Below are 19,123 nucleotides of genomic sequence, written 5' to 3' on the forward strand. Positions count from 1 at the left end.
GCGCAGCCAGGAGCCGCGGCCCCCAAAGGAAGCGCTGCGGACCGCCCCTGAGGGGTCACCCCGGTGCCCCCCGAGCCGGGCGAGGCAGCCATGGAGCGGGCAGACCTCACCCGCCCCGTAGCCATCCTGCGCTTCCCCGCCAGCACCGTCCCCCTCGGCCGCCTCGCTGCCGCTTGTGCTGTTGTTATTTTGTTGATTATGATGTTGTTATTAATTATTTAAAGTGGTTTTTTTTCTTTTTTATTATTTTTTCCTCTAAAGCCACACTTCAGAGCTGGGGGTCCGGGCTGTTTCCCTGTCACTTGAAGATGCGACCATGGTTGTAGCAGCGCTAAGCTGCTTGAGGTTGTTTTGGAGAAGAAAATTTCCAGTGGGAACGAGCATGTGTAGGGTGGAGGGGTGCCCCCGCTTACACTCATTGCTAGACAAGCTCCGCGGGGACGGAGTTTTCCCACTGCCCCGCATCCCCCCTTCTCCCGGCAGTCTGTCCCCTAGACGTGGGCCGCAGCAGCTGGCGCGGAGCAGGGCTTGGCTTGCTGCTCCCCTCCTGCCCTCTCGGTGAGAACAACGGAGCCCGATCCTGCCCGGACGGACCTCTTTGGAGCCGTGGCTGAAAAGCGGGCCTTGAGAAACCTCGCTACCTAGAGATTTTTGTTCACCCCGGAGACAAAATCGGCTATTTCCTGTTCTCGAACACTTCCTGACACGGGGAAGATAACAAAGGGGAAAGTTTAAAGCAATAAATATCCTCCATCCGCCCCGTCCCCCGTCTTCGGCCAGCGCTGAGGCCAGGCGGCACTTGGTCGAGGAGAAATCGGGCTTTCCAGCCCCGGCCCGGACCGTTCTTCCCACACCCGGTTCTGCCACTTTCTTAGCTTCTTAAAGGATTTTCCTCCCTCCACCCGAACCTCTAGGGTTTATTTTCCTCCAGCTGCCAAAGACCTTGCTTCCCAGCCTGTTCTCCCCCTTCCAGCCTGCCTATTGCAGCCCGGATTCAAGCGCGGCCGGTGCCGCTGCCCTTGTGCTAGAGGTAGTGCTCTCCGGGAAGGCTCCAGGAGGGAAAGGATGGCATTCTGGTAACACGATTTAATAAGTCAAATTGCATTATTAAAGTCACGAAGGTTTCCTGGACGCGCAGAAGCCCACTGACAGGTTTTCTTGTGCTTTGATAGATTTAGTGCTATTTCGGTACACTTCTCCCTCCCATGCAGTAGCTAAGACTTGAAGATTTAAGATCGTACACCTCTAGGCGATTCAAAGCCTACTCCCGGAGCAGCTAATACACTTCGTGATTGATTTCCCCGCTGAGATGTTTCCCGTTTCAGCCCTGTGAGAAACCTCTCTCCACTGTCGGCACACTGCTGGTGTCCTCGCCGCATCCCGCAAGGCAGCGAGGAGAAGTCGGAACCTCAGTGAGGTTTTCCCTTTTGGAAAATATCTTTCCTGCCCAATGCGCCTCAAGAAAAGTTTTAAACTGAAGGATCCTTTCCGTGTGCCCGAGTGGCGAGGCTGCACCGAGTCATCGCGGTGCGGTGGGGCAAAAATACCCAACCTAAGCGCAGGCGGAGTCACTCTGCGTGTGGGGACCTCGCTGTCTCCAGCTGCCAGGCTCCGAGCCTGGACGGGGACAGCGGCGGGCCCCCAGCCCTCACTGCAAGGGCATCTCACTCGACCCTTAACGCTGCCTCCTTTCCGAAAACCACCATTACTTCTTTATTCATTTCTCAAAGCAGATTTTTTTTTCCTTTTCTTTATTTTTTTCCCTTCTGGAGCCCTCCCGGTTTTCGCCACTAAGCAAACTCAGGACGGAATTGATAGCTGTTCTTTACGGGATGGAAAGGGTTAATCGTTGCTGTCGATTTGGGGTTTGGGTTGGTTTTGTTGTTGCTGCTTTTTTTTTTTTCTTCCCTCGAACGCATACAATCTCATTTGAGCCCCTCAAAGTGGTGAAAGGTAATGATTGCTACGTAGAGCCACCGACTTTTAGTAGGCTCCCCAAGCCCTCTTCCCAAAAGTAAATATATAAGAAGAGGGGAAAAAAAAAAAAAGAGCAAGAAAAAAAAAAACATAAAATTAACATATACTTTTGGAATTGTCTCAAATACGTACAAATCCCGTTTTATGTCTTCCCATTCACGTGCATATTGATATCATAAAAGAGAAATCCTTCAGAGAGGTTTTTCTCTCAATACCTTATTCACTGAAACTGGCAGTTCCACTCATTATTCCACTCCCTTAAACCCGATTCTGATGCTGGCTAAATATAGAGCTTCACCTTCCTGGGAACGCGAATCGAATACACAGTAAGCAAATCAGTAGCACAGGAGGGGGAAAAAAAACCTTGATCAAAGCCCTCCTTTTCTTCCCAATCCTGGTTTGTTGGGGCGGAGACAGGTCTCTCACTTATTGCACATCATTTGCAAAAATCAAGCTTAAAATGCAATAACCTCTCCCAGAAGTAGTAGTTAAAATAAAATAAAAAAAAAAGTTATGGGATGGGGTTTTAATAGAATTAAAAATACTGAATTATTTTCAAGTAAAGGTGAAACGCTGGAAAATAAAATGCTTTCTTTCAGAGTTGGGGGTGTGTGTATTTTTAATCAGACTACATTTTTTAAATGGGAATGCAGACATCCACGGGGAAAAATGCACAAGACGGAGAACGGAAAAACACCTTCCCCGCTTCAGCCTCTCCCAGAGAATCCGTGGATGCTGTTCTCGATCACTGGGATGCCTCTTTATTTTTTAATTACCACGAACCTTTTGCTAGCCTGCAGCCCGCGAGGTCACCCGGGGAGAGGGGGGTCGGCATTCTCCGTGCAGCGGCGGGGCGGAATACCGTGCAGAATACCGGGGCGGAAAGGCACAAAAGGTCAGAAACGCGCCCACCGCGCGGGGCCGCGGCCGGTCGCCCCGTGGCCAGCAGAGGTCGCCGCGGTGCCCGCCGCGCCGCCCGCTTGCGCGCAGCCTGCGCGCCCCGGCGCGGGCAAAGGCTGGCTGGGAAAGGGGCCGCCGGCCGGGGACCGACCCACGCGGAGGGTTGCGCGCTTCCCGTGTCCGCAGCCCCCCGCCACCCTGCTCACGCCCAGCACCGCATCTCGCATCTCCGCGGGCGGCGGGGATGCGCACATTGAGGCCCTGCCGGGGAGCGGCCGCACGGAGACAGGGAGTGCTCGCCGGGGGTGCTGCGGGCTGCGGAGCACGGGGAGGGGGTGCCGGGGGTGTGGGTCACGGCGGTGCTTCCCCAGCCCGCTCCCCAAGACCCCTCAGTGTCGATGTGAGCGAAGGTGCCCATTTCCAAAGGTTTGCCCCAAACACGTGCCGGGCTTGCCAGGAGCTGCCAGCATCAGCAGTAATTCTTGATAATTGCTTTTTGGTTTACTCAGCTAAAACACAGAATTATAAACTACATCAATAGGTAGCCTCTTATATACGTATGTATACGCATATACGTAACTACACACATGTATGTGTAATACCAGTTTCTTGGAAGTAGAAGCGATCGTCTTGCAGAGTTGCATTTCCCAATGTTTATCTAGACGTCGAATATGTAAAGTGTGTGTGTGTTTGCAACCATATCTTTACCTCCTGACACTATCCTGAGATCATTTAAGACAGCTTAGTTATCTCTACAAGTGGCAACGCTGAGTCCCACTTCTTGTTTGAAATACAGCTGGAGGGTGTGTTTGCTCCCTCAGCTTTGCAAAGGAAAACATCTTGCAAACTAAGTTAGGACTGTTGTTTAGCAGCTGTCTCATCAGCAGATGCAAGTTTCAGAACTTTTTCTTGTCTATTTCATTGCAGCCAGACTTCGCTGCGGGAAGATATTCCGTATGAATATGGCTCTGCCTCTTTTTCACCCAAACTGTAGCCTCGTTGGTTGCCTTTAAAAAAAAAAAAAAATGGTGCCTGAAAAAAAAAATCCTGATGAGTAGTGATTGGAGGGCACTTACACACTACGTTGATGAGGGCGGTGTAACACCCCATATGGAACAGAACACAAAAATGGGATCTAAACAAACTCCAAATGGGACTTTTAAGATGGGTGTGGGTGTGTGGATTCAGATGGTTCTGGAGTGCACAGGCTGGGGAGCGGCTGCAGCTCTGCGCACAGACTAAAGGAGATGCAGTGGGTAGACTAAGCCCTTTGCAAAACACACAGAAGGAAATCCGTGCCCACGGGAAGGTAGCATTTTGCCTGGTTCAGGAAGCTTTCAGATAACCGCCAGCTGCAGCCAGCAGCCCCCCGGGGACCGGTGCACGGCAAAGCGAACTGTCGGGTGCTCTGCGCCGGTGCGCAGCCGGGGGCGCGGGTATCGCACTGCGCCGTGCCTCGACGCGGATCCGAGCATCCCACACTTCCTCTGGGGGCCAGCGCCACTCAAATGGCGTGTTTTAAGGGATTCTCCAAGGGGAAAGACAGAAGTTCTTCACTGTTCTGTGTGAATCTCCGTTCTCGGCCAAGCTAGGAAACCGCCTAAACACAAGATGCATTTCTATTTACAGATAGGGGGGAAAGAGAGGGAGAGAAGGAAAGAAAGGAAAAGGATCTAAAAGGGACTGGAAAACATAAATAGAACGGAGGGAGAGTTTAGAGACAATTTAAGGTAAATATTTGTACCTGCTTCGATCTCGTGTTTAACAGAAATACATGAAGCTTTTATCCACGGTTTTAAGAGAGAAGGAGGCTGGAGGAAAACATAAACAATCCCATTTTGCGGCTGGGGCCATGCCCAGCCAGCCAGCCTGCCCTCCCTGCGCAGGGGAGCGTCGCCTGGGCGAGCCAGAGCGGTGGCGGCTCCCGCCTGGGAAAGATAAACGCTCGGGTAGGAAATAGCCGGATTAACACCACCCTCCCCTCAAACATGTATATACGCGTACGTACGCATTGTATATATATATATATATATTATATATATATGGGAATGGTAAATACGGCACGGCGAGCCCGCCAGGGGGAAGGGGTGGAGGAGCCCGAGCGGGGCCGGGAAGGAAAATGAAAGGTGTGACGGGAGATAAGCGGCAGGGATGGAGGAGAGCGACAGGCAGAAAGTATAAAGGGAAATACAAATGAGGAGCGAGGAAAAGTTGCCTGCGAGAGCCCCACGCCGGGGCCGCCGAGCCGCCGGGCGCTGAAATATGATAATAAGGGCAGCTGCGCCGCGCCGCCCGCAGCCAATGGGCGCCGCGCAGCCGTGACGTCCCCGCGCATGACGTCAGACCAATGGCGAGCGGGCTGAGTTGGAGCAGAGAAGTTTGAGTAAGAGATAAGGGCGAGGCGAGCGCCCGAGCCGCCAGCGCCCAGTCCGGCACCGTCGCGCCGCCGCATCGCACCGCGCCGCGCCGCACCGCACCGCACCGCAACGCACCGCGCAGTTACCGCACCGCGCGGTCGGACCCCGCCGCGCACCTGGCGCCACGCGCCCACTTCTCTCTCCGCAGCCCTGACAGTATCTCCCACGCCGGTTGTGTTTTTGTTTTGCCTTTTTTTTTTTTTCCCAGTCTCTATTTTTTTTCCTTTTATACTACTTCTGCTTTTTTATTATTTTATTTTTATTTTTATTTTTTAGCGACAGCTCTCAAACCTACTTTGGGGTCTTAAAACGAAACCGTACACCATTTCACTGTGGACATTACACCCTCTTACAGATATGGGAGACATGGGAGACCCACCAAAAAGTAAGGCGGAATTTTTACCGTTGTTGGAATAAATGCGCTGTCTATTGTAATCGTCTCAGGCAGGCGAGCTGAACTTCATTTGAATGATAGAGAAGGTGCCTTTGTTGCCATGCCTGCATGCTTGCTGTGTTTTAACCTCGTAGCCTTGTATGTTAATAGCCTAGGGTCCTGCTCTTTTTTAAAGTTTGAGGAGCAGGCAGTGTTTTAATGGGCTCTCCAACCACGGAGCCTTAAATTCTCTTCGTGATAGACTACGGCGAGGCAGTCTGACTATCCAGCACCTAGTTCGTCTAGGGGAATTAGCATTAGACTTGCAAAAGAGAGCAAGTGACAACCTTAATGATGCTTGTTCTTGCTAACAGCCTCGAGCCCCCTCTTCTATGGCAAAGGGCTGAACGGGAAGCTCAGCAGCCACGCATTCAAAGTTTCCAATCAGAGCCTCTTAAAAAATTAAATGTAATGTGTAGGTACTCTCCCCGTAAGGAAAGGAAGCCGAACGAGCAAACAATAAAATAAAAATAAAACAAAGATGAAGTTTGGAGTTTTGATTCTCTGTGAGGCTCTTGAAATGAGGACCTTCACCCCGAAGACTGTTCACATCTGCATTTTAACATATGTTCCGCCTCCTTACTAAACGAGGCAAGGTTTTGATGGCACGCTTCAATTACCATCCAAAAGTGTAATACTCTTAAAAAAAAAAAAAACCCTCAGAGTACGCCCTATAAGGGAACGACACTAGAAGTGTGTTTATCTCTGTAGGAGAGTAAACGGTTAGTCAATCATGTATTTATTTTCATTTCAGAAAAACGCCTGATTTCCCTATGTGTTGGTTGCGGCAATCAAATTCACGATCAGTATATTCTAAGGGTTTCTCCGGATTTGGAATGGCATGCGGCGTGTTTGAAGTGTGCAGAGTGTAATCAGTATTTGGACGAGACCTGTACGTGCTTTGTTAGGGATGGCAAAACCTACTGTAAAAGAGATTATATCAGGTACGCCGTTTACATTGTTTAATTCTTCCGTGAGAATTTTTTTTTTTTTAACTTTTATACATCTAACAGAAGTAGGGAGAGGAAAAAGAGTGAGTAAGAGGGCAAAAAGACAATTGCTGTATTTTAAATGATTTTCCAAAGGTAGACAGACGGGGGGGGGGGGGGGGGGGAGGGGGAGTTCTAATCTTCAAGCTTTTTATTTCACAAATTCAAATGCAAATCTCTGTATAAACAAAACCACACTCAGAAACAGCTAGCGACTCTGTGGGACCTTCCTGAGGACTTTGGCAACGTATCCTGTGATTCTAACAAAGTGGGAAATCGTAGGTAAGGGAGAATGTTTTCAATAGCGTAGAATTATGGGCAACGCAGAACTGAGCACTTTCTAACATAGCCTGAAAACGTATATGTGTGTTTTTGCAAAGGCGTAGTGGCACTCAAAAGAAAACCACTTCAAGCATTTATGCCGTAAAAATAAATACACGGGGAAAAAAAAATAAACTAGGCCTATTAAAAAACAAATAGGTAAAAGAAAAGAAAACACACTGAAGTTTCCTTCAGAATGAAGAAAGCTTTTATGGGAAGGTTAAAACCTAGACTGAAACGTTTCTTCGTTAAAATAACTGACATTTAATCTTTTTAAATATTAACCCCTTTGGTGATATCTGACTGCCTTTTCTTTCTTATCTTATCTGTACTGATGAATTAGACAGAGCAGATCAAATTGCCCATCATCTGTTCGCGAACAATTGGGTATATTTAGATAATGGAACCGCTTCCTTCCTCACATTAAAATCTGGTAACTGATAAAATGTGAGAGTTGCCAATCCTGACACTATAGAGAAACCAAAGCGGGAATTTCGAGAGTGTTTATTATTCTCCTCGGTCATACTGATCCGTTTCGGTGTCTTCTACTGGGCTTGAAAAAACCGAACTTTGACACAGAGGTAGGGACAGTATTTTTATGTTTTATTCTTTTTTCGGAAAGTTTTGGGAACAAGTACCTACCTACCTACTCTCCTAAGATACCTTCTCTAGTTTCTTTGTAATTCTGAATTGAAATAAAACGGTTGAGTCTTTTCTTCTCCAGTACACAATTCATAACCTGATCATTTGTACAAGCCATGTCGTGAGGTTATTCTCAAAGTTTTACTATTGCAAAGAACAGCCCTATTATTATTACTATTATTATTATTATTATTATTATTATTATTATTATCTTCTTTCAATCACACTTTGGAGATGCGCTATTAAGCGTCACCCTTTCACAAGTTTCAAATGAAAGGAAAACATTTTGGACTGAGATGTGCTCTCTTACCTCCTGCAAGAACTCAGCAGGAGAAATTTAAACAACAACAACAAAATGTAAGTCTTTTAAGTTTTGGTGCAGTACACTTCATTTGCTACAGTTTTAAAAGTAAGTTGGCCATTATGTGCAAGTCGGCTTTGAATTAGACCATGAGCATAATCTATAATTGTCAGGCATGTGGGCAACACCCTCCAACTTCTGTACCTATTAATGCATACACTCTGCTCTTTTGTAGTTTAGCAGTTTTACAGTTTGCTGTTGTTGTTTCTCAAAACATTATAATTTGCAAATTATATGAATGTAAGGTGAATACACGTCTATAGGCATAGAAGCTAAATAAGTGTGTATATAAACATGTACACACAAGTATACATTACAGGCTGTATCGCTAATGAAGTGTACTGGTGAGGAAATGGGTGTGAATGAATATTAGCTCAGTTTTAATAGCAGCTTTTACAGTTCCGTGAATTGCATTCACGTTTGTGTGTGTGCATCTGTGCGATTTGCGGAAAGATTCTTAATTTTACTTAATACCAAAGAGGCTGGCAAAGGAGTACTGGGTGGCAGCCGAGAGACTGCAGTTATAGACACCGGAGTTGGAACATTTTCTCCTTCTCATCTACCGATGGGTGAGCTGTCCCCCTCTCCTCCACGGCAGACGAGGAACCCGCCACCCCCTCCAGCCAGTAACCCCAGAAACGCAGTATTTTCTGTGGGGGGGCTGTCGGCTAGAGGTTGCCTTTTCACTCGTGCTGTAGGGCTTCGGCCCTGGTTCAAGGTGGGAGAAAGTAGGAGGGGAGAAGGAGCCGTGAGGTTGGCTTGCAGAGCCAGAGCATCGAGAATGCCTTTTAGCAGGGGGCGGGGGAGGGGAGTTGCACTGCTACATGTGTGAGTGTGCATGTAAATAAGGATATAAGGGGGTGTGTGTGCCTTTAGCTGTTACATAAAATGAACCTGGCGAGAGAGGGGAAGGGGAAGACCCCCGGCCGCCGGCAGAGCCGCGTCCCGGAGGCTATGCCGGCGGGAGCTCGGCCACGCGTTAAGCGGCAGAAGTCCTGAGTGGGTTTCTCGATGATAATAATAATAATAATAATAATAATAATAATAATAATAATAATAATAATAATAATAATAATAATAATAATAATAATAATAACAACAACGTCACTTGGCGAGGCAGGCCTCTTTGGGTGTGTGGAGTGGGTGTCAGCCTCGACTGTTCCACGTGTGCCCGTGCGGGACGGTTCAGCTCGGGCCAGTCCAGGTCAGGTCCCCCCACCGCGACGGCCGGCGTGAGAGCACAGACGCCCCCTGGCCCCGAGCAGTCCGGGATCTGGGGTGGGAGGTCGGCGTCTCACCGGGAGAGAGGGGTCTTTTTTTGTTTTCTTCCTCCAACGCTTCCGTCCGTTCTCCTTGCCCACCGCCGTGTCTGAGTCCCCGCCACCTTTTATTGCGGGGGGCGAGGGGGAGGGGGAAGGGGGTAATCAGCGCACCGCCAGCAGCAGAATCCGTTTTATTCCTTTGCCCTTCTGGCTCCCGTATTTTCAAGCCTTATTTACCTTCTGTGCTGCGCGTGGCGCGGCTACGCGGGGCCACGGGGCTGCCCACGACAGCGAGTGAAAACCTCTCTCTTTCTTTTTTCCCTTCCTTCCCCCCTCCCTCCCTATTCCTCGCCCTCCCCTTTCCCCCACCCCGTGCTCTCCCTCCTTCCCTCCCGTCTCCTTCTCTCTGGGCTGGGCCCTGCTCAGGTTATACGGCATCAAGTGCGCCAAGTGCAGCATCGGCTTCAGCAAGAATGACTTCGTGATGCGCGCCCGCGCCAAGGTGTACCACATCGAGTGTTTCCGCTGCGTGGCCTGCAGCCGCCAGCTCATCCCCGGCGATGAATTCGCGCTGCGGGAGGACGGCCTCTTCTGCCGGGCGGACCACGACGTGGTTGAGCGGGCCAGCATGGGCGCCGGGGACCCCCTCAGCCCCCTGCACCCCGCCCGGCCGCTGCAGATGGCAGGTACCACCCGCGTATGGCGCCCGGAGGGAGCCGCGGGGTTTGAGGGGCTCCGCTCCTCCCAGCCTGCGCGCCCGCGGAGCGCCACCGGTCCGGCTGCCGACACCTGCGCGGGGGTCGCGACCCACAGCATCCCCCCCTCCGCCCGCCTGCATCCTCCGACGGCCGAGCAGCGGCTGCGGGATCTCCCCCTCCCCGAGCCCCCGACGGCCGGGAGCAGGTCTGCGGCGCGGACCCCTCTGAGGCCGGTCCTCCGGAGCACGGGGAAAAGCTGCTTGAGGCACTGGTGGAAGCGGGGGCCGAACAGAGATAGACTTCATAACTACAGGCGAGCACTTAGGCTGTAATTTAAAACTGTCAACAAGCTAATCTTCAGTAATTGCCTTTTAAAGTGACTCTGCCGTCTTGAAACGTTTTATGTGATTTGATGAGAATTTCATCTTAAAACTCAGCATTGTCACTTCGCAGTCGAACCACCTTGCAACTTTACTTGCACTTTTAGTTCTCGTCATGTGCATCAGATAGTCAGGGACGCTTAGCAGAAGAAGGGGAACGTTTCTTAGAGACAAACAAGGCTCGATAAAATAATGTTGGCCGGCAGTGTTGCTGGGCACGTAACTATAACATGAAAGGTTATTTACAAACACTGCTTTGTTTAAATGGGCTAGTTTTCTGCTTCTGAGCATTTTTTTTTCAAGTGACATATCTATATGAAGGAAAAAAAGAAACACGTAATAGATAATTTCAGAATTTTAGAGAGGTTGTACGTGCTCTTTATGATGTGTTTGCACATGTCTTTGAAAGCATATTGTGTCTGCAGGTAAAATACTGCTAATATTTGAACCCTCCATATTATCTTCATCGAATCATTGCTGATTTATTGTTATAATCAGAGAAGTCAGAAGCCCGGTGTACAAAAACGAGCAGTTTTGAATATTAAAAAGACAGGGGGTTAGGGAGAAGAAAAAAAAAGTAGCAATGTTTTTATTTTTCCCTTGACTGGGTCAAATTACATTTAGATAGCTACAGCTACTCAATACACAGAACTGCAGAATCACACGAGTACTTTTAGTTTTTGATGTGATGTTATACATTGGTTTGCATTTCTTGGCGGCTTTCTTAGTTGCCAGCTTTTCTCCGCTTTTAAATCGGTGAAGAATTAATCTTTCTTTTTTTTTTTTTCCTGTCTTTTTTTTTTTCTTTTAAGTATTCAACAAAAGTTGACATAAATTCACCTAACACCTCAACTTTCTAAGATAGACGCTCGTCTCCTGAGCTCGGGGACACAGGGCTCTCACAGGACTTCCCTCCGTGGTCACGGTGCGCGGATTTGGCTTGTTTTGCTTTAATTTGGAAGCACCAAACAGCCGGGAGCCGTTACACGTTATCGCGGCCTCTGGCTAAACTGAGATAGACTCAGTATACAAGAAGCAGACTCGAATCATGATTAATTTTTTAAAGTATTTTTTTATTATTTTTCGGGCCAAAAATCTGTTTTGGTGATTTGTCAGAACATAAATATATAAAACCCTCCCCCTCCTTTCCTAATGCACACACACCTTCGCAAACTAGCCCTCCCCTGTCTAGGCTCATACAGGTTCAAGCTTCTGTCATTAAGGGTTTAAGGGGGGGGGGGGGGGGGGGTTGTTTTTGCAAATTAATTATCTGTGGAGTCAGAAATGTCAGTCCTGTCACTCTACCAGCGCATAAAGCAGAGGAGGCTGCAGGAGCTCGGGTAGAAGTGACTGCCTGAATGGCCTTTGAAAGGGGTTCATCCCCACCCCTCCCGCCTCCCCCTGTCCCACTGGCTTAGATTCAGAGCCCCTGCAGACTCCCTGTTTCCTACTCATGGGGATCCTATTCCTCCCTTCCCCTTCCCTTACAGCAGAACCTATCTCTGCCAGACAGCCAGCTCTGCGACCCCACGTCCACAAGCAGCCCGAAAAGACCACTCGAGTCCGGACTGTCCTCAATGAGAAACAGCTTCACACCTTGAGGACCTGCTATGCTGCCAACCCCAGACCCGACGCCCTCATGAAGGAGCAACTGGTGGAAATGACTGGCCTCAGCCCGAGGGTCATCAGGGTTTGGTTTCAAAACAAGCGGTGCAAGGACAAAAAGAGAAGCATCATGATGAAGCAACTTCAGCAACAGCAACCCAATGACAAAACTGTAAGTGCCTTCAGTCTCTGACCATGCACTGCCTTCCTTCCTAAAGAGAAACCCATAGACTAAGGCGAGCCTGGCCAGCTTCTGGGGCCGGTTGGGCGCTTTTGATTTTATGGGAGCTCCCTTAAAACAAACAAAATAGTACCGCTTAAATATTATCTGCTTTTTCTGCTCTCAGTGCAATTAAAACAGACTACAGCGAGAAGCAGATATAGGCTGCTCAAGCGAACACGTCTTTTTGTGGGGCTGAGGATTCGCAGTGGATTAGGCTAACTTCTATGCAGCATGAATTGCGACCTGCGGAGCTTATGGGACGTAAAAAGCCCAGCCTTGTGTAATATTTATATTGCAAATGCAAAGGACTCCTTGAGGGAAAATGACGCATTCGCCCTCTTCAATGGTTTTACACAGGAGTAAACCCAGAAGTAAAACCCATGAGTGAAAGGGAAATTTGATGTATTTCCTTAGCACTTTATATGCTACAATGTGTGCGTGTTTCTCGGTGCATTTAGTGTAAAAATAATAATAAAAAAAAAAAGGCAAAGTTTTTGCAATTACCGTCGTGTCTTCAGGTTATTTAATACATATATGGTTCTCGCATAGAAATATATAGAGTTCTTGTCTGCGGGCATAACGCAAGTGTGATGCAAACAAGCGGAAAGCGCTGGATTCAGCACAGCGAACTAGCTGTCTCCATTTTAAGCCAACTTTTTTTTTTTTTCTCTGCTGTTGTTGCTAGTCTACTTGAAGAAGAACCCGTTATTCTCTCTCTGTATATTGACTGACCTGAGAATGACTATTAATTCATAAGGCTGCCTAGTTAAGTGGAATTTAAGGAGTTTCATTTTACCGTGTTGGAATGCAATAAAACACGATGTTATTAACTCGCCTGAACAATCTATTCGTCGAGGCTTGGAGTTATTTTGTACACAGTGCCTGAACCACAGGGCATACTGGGGAGCTGGGGTTTCCCTTTTTAATATTTAGTTAGTTAGTTAGTTATTGCTTTTGAAAGAGCACGGTACTGGAGCTCCCCAGGTTTATCGTTCAGAGGATATACGATCCAGTTAAGGTCACGCAGAACAAAACCAGCCGGGATGCAAACTAGAAAGCGAGCATGATTAACCGTTTCTTGTGCCGAGCCATGCATGCATCGGCAGCCGAGACACTAACTGTTCGCGTTTTGAGGAGGCTGGGGGGGGCGGGGGGGGGGGGGGGGGGGGAGGGGGTAGCGGTAGGGAGGTTATGCCTTGAGAGAAATACGAGGATTAAAGGGAAAGAAAGTAAACTTCCAGTGTGATAAATGCAGCGGGATAGAAATGGACTGACCTAAAATAGAATAGAGTAAGACATTCACAGCAGATTAACAAAGTAAATACAAGCGACTGTATAGATAAGATAGAAAGCAGTTTATTGACTCAGCGCTCATATACAATAAAGTTAACCAAGCTTATTAACATCTTTTGCTGGGCTGTTTACAGAATATCCAAGGGATGACAGGAACTCCGATGGTGGCTGCTAGTCCGGAGAGACATGACGGTGGTTTACAGGCGAACCCGGTGGAGGTGCAGAGTTACCAGCCGCCCTGGAAAGTCCTGAGTGACTTCGCGTTGCAGAGTGACATAGACCAACCTGCTTTTCAGCAGCTAGTAAGTGTCGGTTCCCAGCCGGTGCAGTGGGGGAGTTCGCTAAACGGGCCGGCTACCCCCCAGCCCCTGCAGCTGGAGATGAGCAGTCCAGGCTAGCCGGGTTTTCCTGAAATTACGAGGTGGGCATTTTGGCACTCCGGAAATGAGGCGAATTAAACTGATTTCGCAGGGCTTGGTACAAAACGGACCACAGTGCACAGATCTTGTCGAGCTGAGTGCGAGCTGGATAAGGCCCGACCCAGATCTGCGTCTAACTCAGCTCGCACACCCCTGAAAACCGAGATCTCCTCCATCTGAAATACTAAACTATTCCTCAGTGCCATTTAATTGTATGCACATTTCTGAAAGTAGTTTCCAAAAGTTGCCACCCGCTCCCACATTGGGCCATTTTTGACCTTATAATATACAAGAGACTTAAAAACTATGGTTGCAATGTCAGCCTGTATCCTTCTTTTGTCCCACAAACACGAGCAGTTTAACTAAAATGTCGAATTTCTTGTTTTACTTATGTAAATCTCGGTATCACTTTATACTTCTCTATTTACGTATATACACACAAATATATACATAACTAGAGCATACACTGTTGTGCTTCGGAAATAGAATTATTAGTATGTATTCACATTCAAAATTCAAACAATATAATGAACTGCCTTAAGCCAAAAGAAAACAGATATTTTTAAATAAATTCTGTTTTTAACTCAATTCCTTATGCCTACGTCATTTGGCAGCTCATATGGGACCATATCATCAACAATACTTAGGCCCAACCAGGTGAATTAAGGACAGAAGTTCAACCTTAACTCAATTTTCTGGCCTAAGTGTGTTAAAACCAGATCTTTAATATAATAAGGTATGTTGTGTATGTTTTTTCAGTGATTCTAAATAATACTTAATGACGAAACATTAATATACAGACCCTTCTTTGATCTGGTGGGATTTTTTTTCCGTACAAGTGATGGAAGATGAAGGTTTTCAGCCATGTCAGGAGACATTTTCAGACCTTTTCAGTTTAGTATCACAATCCTTTGCAGGGTTCCCGTTTTATTTATTTATTTATTTATTCCTGCCAAGTGGCAGGCTGCAGCCTGCTTGCCTCCCCTGGCAGCCTAGGCTCACTCAGCAAACTGCAGCACAGAAGCAGGGTTGTTTGCACCATCTTACCTTGAGTGACCACCAATTTTCCTGCTTTAATCAAGCTGTCAAGCAGACACAAGAAAAATTGATCTCCTTCAGTTGCCTCATTTATTGTGTCTTAACAGAATAGGATACTTCTAAAACCTTAGAAAGATCTTTTTTTTTTTTAAGGGGTAGGTCTAAAAAAAGGCATGGTGGAAGATAGGCCAAATATATGCACATACATAGATGGATAATGCAATAGATAGATAGATGAATATTGATGTACATTGTGCATAGTGTCTGACGCTGAAAAGAGATAAAATAAGGGATTGTGGATAGAACAGACATCGACCATCCAAGGCACTTCTCTAATCTGGAAAGGGCCTTAATCGCAGGATCGCCCAGCTAAATAGGTGCCAAAGAAATGTGTTTGGATTAACAAACTTCCATCCTTCACATTAGGCCTTTTCCCAGCACTTCTCCTAAATTAACAGGAGCTGTGGAGCACATTAGGATGGAGAAGTGTAACCTTCTTTGTCGAACTGACTATTGTTAAAAGAGATACCAACTTTCAAATCACAAGTGAAATAGGATGGCTTGTTTCAAAAGCTTTCTTCTCCTGGATGCTTCTTCCAGGTTTATTTTAATATGTGCACAAAGGGGGAAAAGAGTAACCTTGCAGTTTTGTGTCAAAAAACACATGCATTCTTAAATAATTGAAAAGAACATCCTGTTGGGATCATCACTCTTGCAAGACATGGAAGAAGGCCTCACTGTTAAGATTGTTTGCTTTTTTTTTTTCCCAGTCTTTTTTTTTTTTTTCCTTCGTGATTTGCCTAAGTCCTGAAGAAGATTCCTATGAAGTCAGTGGGGAAATTAAACAAGACAACAGTGACACACACTCCCATGGAAATGTATCTGGCCATTCAGCTGCATGCCTGTATATTTATTTTTGTATTTTTCTTTGCCTTGGCCTGCAGCTTTTCTTTGATTGTTACAAATGTAATATATATATATATATATATTTTTTCCCCAGGTTAATTTCTCAGAGGGAGGACCAGGTTCCAACTCTACTGGAAGTGAAGTAGCATCAATGTCCTCTCAGCTCCCAGATACACCCAACAGCATGGTAGCCAGCCCTATTGAGGCATGAAGAACGTTCATTCAGATTTCTGTTGTTGTTGTTTCTGCCCTTGCCCTCACCTCTGTTGGAGAGAGTGGGAAAATGATCGCATTGGGACTCTGAAATTTAGTGGGGAAAAGTATTTAACAGCCCTGTAAAGGAACCACTCCATGAAATGAATGGAATCATGTTTGAAAAGACAAGGTAATATGGTAGCAACACTGTGAAGACAATCATGGGATCTTACTAGAATAAATATTAAAACAACAACAACAACAAACAACAACAAAAGCAAAACAAAACAAAAAAGAAACAAAAACAAAACAAAAAACACTATTCAGTGTTCTTAAGGGGATAAAAAAAGACATTTTCAAAACGTAGAGGATTTGTACTCATGGATCTCAGAGAGAAAAAAAAAAAAGTGAAAAAAAATTATCTTTTCCTTTGACTGCACGTCTTAGAGAGAAACCAAGGTAGAGGGACTTTCTATCGAGTCCCTCCTAATCCGAATGGTGCTGTTTCTATATTGGTCATTGCCTTGCCAAAAGGAGCTCCAGTAGGTTTTCCATCATCACAAAAGAGACGATTTAGCCCTGCATTGTTGAAAGATTAATTGCAGGAAGGTGGAGCTGCATTGGTTTGCAATGTTGTTTTTAGTTGACTCTTAACAAGGGGTTGTTTCCTGGGTCTCTTATAGCATGTACTGTAGCGGAGTTTTGTTTTTTGTTTGGTTGAGATCCATCCTCTATCAAGTCTGAAGCGATTAAAAATAGGTTTTTGAATTACTCTTTAAAAACCAATTTATAAAAGCATTGCAACAAGGTATACCTCTATTTTGCCACAAAGCGTCTCGGGATTGTGTTTGAAATGTGTCCGTCCAAGAACCTTCCCCCGCCCCAAAGATGTGTATAGTTACTGGTTAAAACGACTGTTTTCTCTCTGTTACTCTCTCTTTCTCTCTTCCTCTTTCTCTCTCTCTCTCTTTCTCTCTCTCTCTCTCTCTCTCTTTCTCTCTCTCTCTCTCTCTCTCTCTCTCTCTCTCTTTCTCTCTCTCTCTTTCTCTCTCTCTCTCACTAAATAAAGAGAAAAAAAAAGCAAAAAAAAAAAGCAAAAGAAAAGGAAAAGGAAAAAAACACCAACCTTTTTTGTTTGCTCTTGCATTGCAAAATTATAAAGTAATTTATTATTTATTATCGGAAGACTTGCCACTTTTCATGTCATTTGATTCTATTTTTTTTGTTTGCTGAAGTAAAAGAAAAAAGAAAAAAGAAAAAAAAAAGAAAAGGTTGTACCGTGGTCTTTGAATTATATGTCTAATTCTATGTGGTTTTGTCTTTTTTTTTTTTCTTAAATATTATGTGAAATAAAAGCGCCATATGTAGAATAATTATATCTTCAGGACTATTTCACTAAATAAACGTTTGGAATAGAGAAAATAATAATATTAATATTAAATAATGAACAAAGTTCCCTCTTAAATATTTGCAAGTTAGCAGCTAAAATACCTGAAATAAAATATTGCATGCAAAGCAGGTCGTTAGTGAATACAAGAAGTGTAATATTTTATTGCAAGTATTAACGACCGGCTTGTAAATTTCCGTTTCAACAACTATATCAGGGCTAGTTGGATGCCTTAGCTTTCAATCGATAACATTAGAAACTCTCTTGTTCTCCCCCTCCCCCTATCCCTTACCCTTAAAAGTGATATTACTCTAGGCATGATCTGACATAATGTTAAGAAGTCTAAAGAACCAGGAGCTCAGGCTTTTTTCTGAGTTCTATTATTTTTTAAAAATAATAAAAAGAAAGTGCTGTATACCAAAGCCTCGTTGTTGAGATTGTTAAAGTGACCTGTACTTTAAGTATAAGCTCCTGATAAAAGGGACGCTTTTTGCTTAACAAGTCAAGTATGACCATTATTTATCAGTGTCTGCTGTCAAAACGATTGAAAAAATGCTGCAGAAGGAGTAGAATGAGGGATATTGCTGTGAAATTGCACGATCGGTATTCCTTATTTTCTGTCGACTTCCCTCTCTTCACTGCCTCTTTTCTTCCTTTTTTAATTTGCGGGGGAGAGGGTGGTGAAAGCTAGAAACGTGGGCAAGTTCTTGGGGAAAAGTAGAAAGAAGAAGAAAAAAACATTGGAGAGGGTCGTTTTTGTTCCAATCCAAGTGTTCCCTAGTGCTCCCGGCCAGCACAAGACAAACGCTCACTTTAAAAAATCCTTAAAGACTGGAATATACAGAGATTTTTAGTGTGACAAGGACAAGTTGGTTTGCATGACAGTTACTCCAAAGCCTAATGTTTTCTTAACATAACCTTCTTTTTCCTCCCTCCTCCCCATCTCAGCCCACCCTGAGCAAGCTCAGCTATAGAGATAAACCACTTCGTCAGTAGAAAATAAAATAATAATAATAATAATAATAATAATAAAGGTTAAAAGCCTCATACAAGGATTTCAATCATCCTGATTAGAAACTGGATTCATTTTGTATGCTCAAGTGTAATACATTTTTGAGTACTTGATAAATATTTAAATAAATATGAAATCTACCTTAAACTGTGTGACCAGTAACGGTTGTGTTTTCATGCAGGATCAGAGGCTTGGTACGACACTTCGGGGGGCGGGAGGGAGAAAGGGTGTCATTTCTACACGGTGGTCCGACGTGTAAATTGTCTGAATTGCTCTTATTGGTGATGTTGTTAGGGGGGGAGACGGGGTCTCCGACTCGGGGCGGGGGTCTTTAATTGGCGCAAAGTCAGGGCAAAACTGCGGCCTTTGCTTTCGCGCCCCGGCTGGCGCGTAGGTGGGAAGCGCGGCCGCTCCGCGAGAGTCATGCGCGGGCTCCCAACTTGTGAGGGCGCATAGCTGAGGCCTCCTGACAGGACCTTGGGGCAGGTGAAGATCTGCTGTCCCCGAGGGCCGCATTTCGGCTGCCGCTCCCGCCTCTGCTTGCGCGGGGGACGGAGCTCATCCCTGCGTGGGGCAGGGGCCGGGGCCGCGCAGCGCTGCGCGGAGCCCCGCGGGCCCGCCGCACCCTGCCGTAGGCCGGGGCCGCCGCCGAGATACGCGGTCCA

The 19,123-nt window shown here is 46.2% G+C and overlaps 1 protein-coding gene across 2 annotated transcripts; it reads left to right on the top strand.

Annotated features, from left to right (window-relative positions):
- The first annotated feature begins 3,921 nt into the window (after positions 1-3,921).
- On the top strand, positions 3,922-18,598 carry ISL1 (ISL LIM homeobox 1). 2 transcript variants are annotated; one of them, XM_080573591.1, is made up of 7 exons: positions 3,924-5,465; positions 5,571-5,679; positions 6,482-6,671; positions 9,729-9,988; positions 11,871-12,157; positions 13,636-13,803; positions 15,959-18,597. In XM_080573591.1, exons 2-7 carry the CDS (start codon positions 5,652-5,654, stop codon positions 16,073-16,075), a joined length of 1,050 nt encoding a protein of 349 aa, XP_080429717.1. In that variant the 5' UTR covers positions 3,924-5,465; positions 5,571-5,651; the 3' UTR covers positions 16,076-18,597. The 2 variants fall into 2 exon arrangements, with proteins under 2 accessions (XP_080429718.1, XP_080429717.1); XM_080573592.1 differs by having other exon boundaries at positions 3,922-5,679; positions 11,874-12,157; positions 15,959-18,598.
- Positions 18,599-19,123: the final 525 nt, after the last annotated feature.

This window comes from Anser brachyrhynchus (genome assembly GCF_964034855.1).
Source record: "Anser brachyrhynchus genome assembly, chromosome: Z".
In the NCBI taxonomy this organism is placed as follows: Eukaryota; Metazoa; Chordata; class Aves; order Anseriformes; family Anatidae; genus Anser; species Anser brachyrhynchus.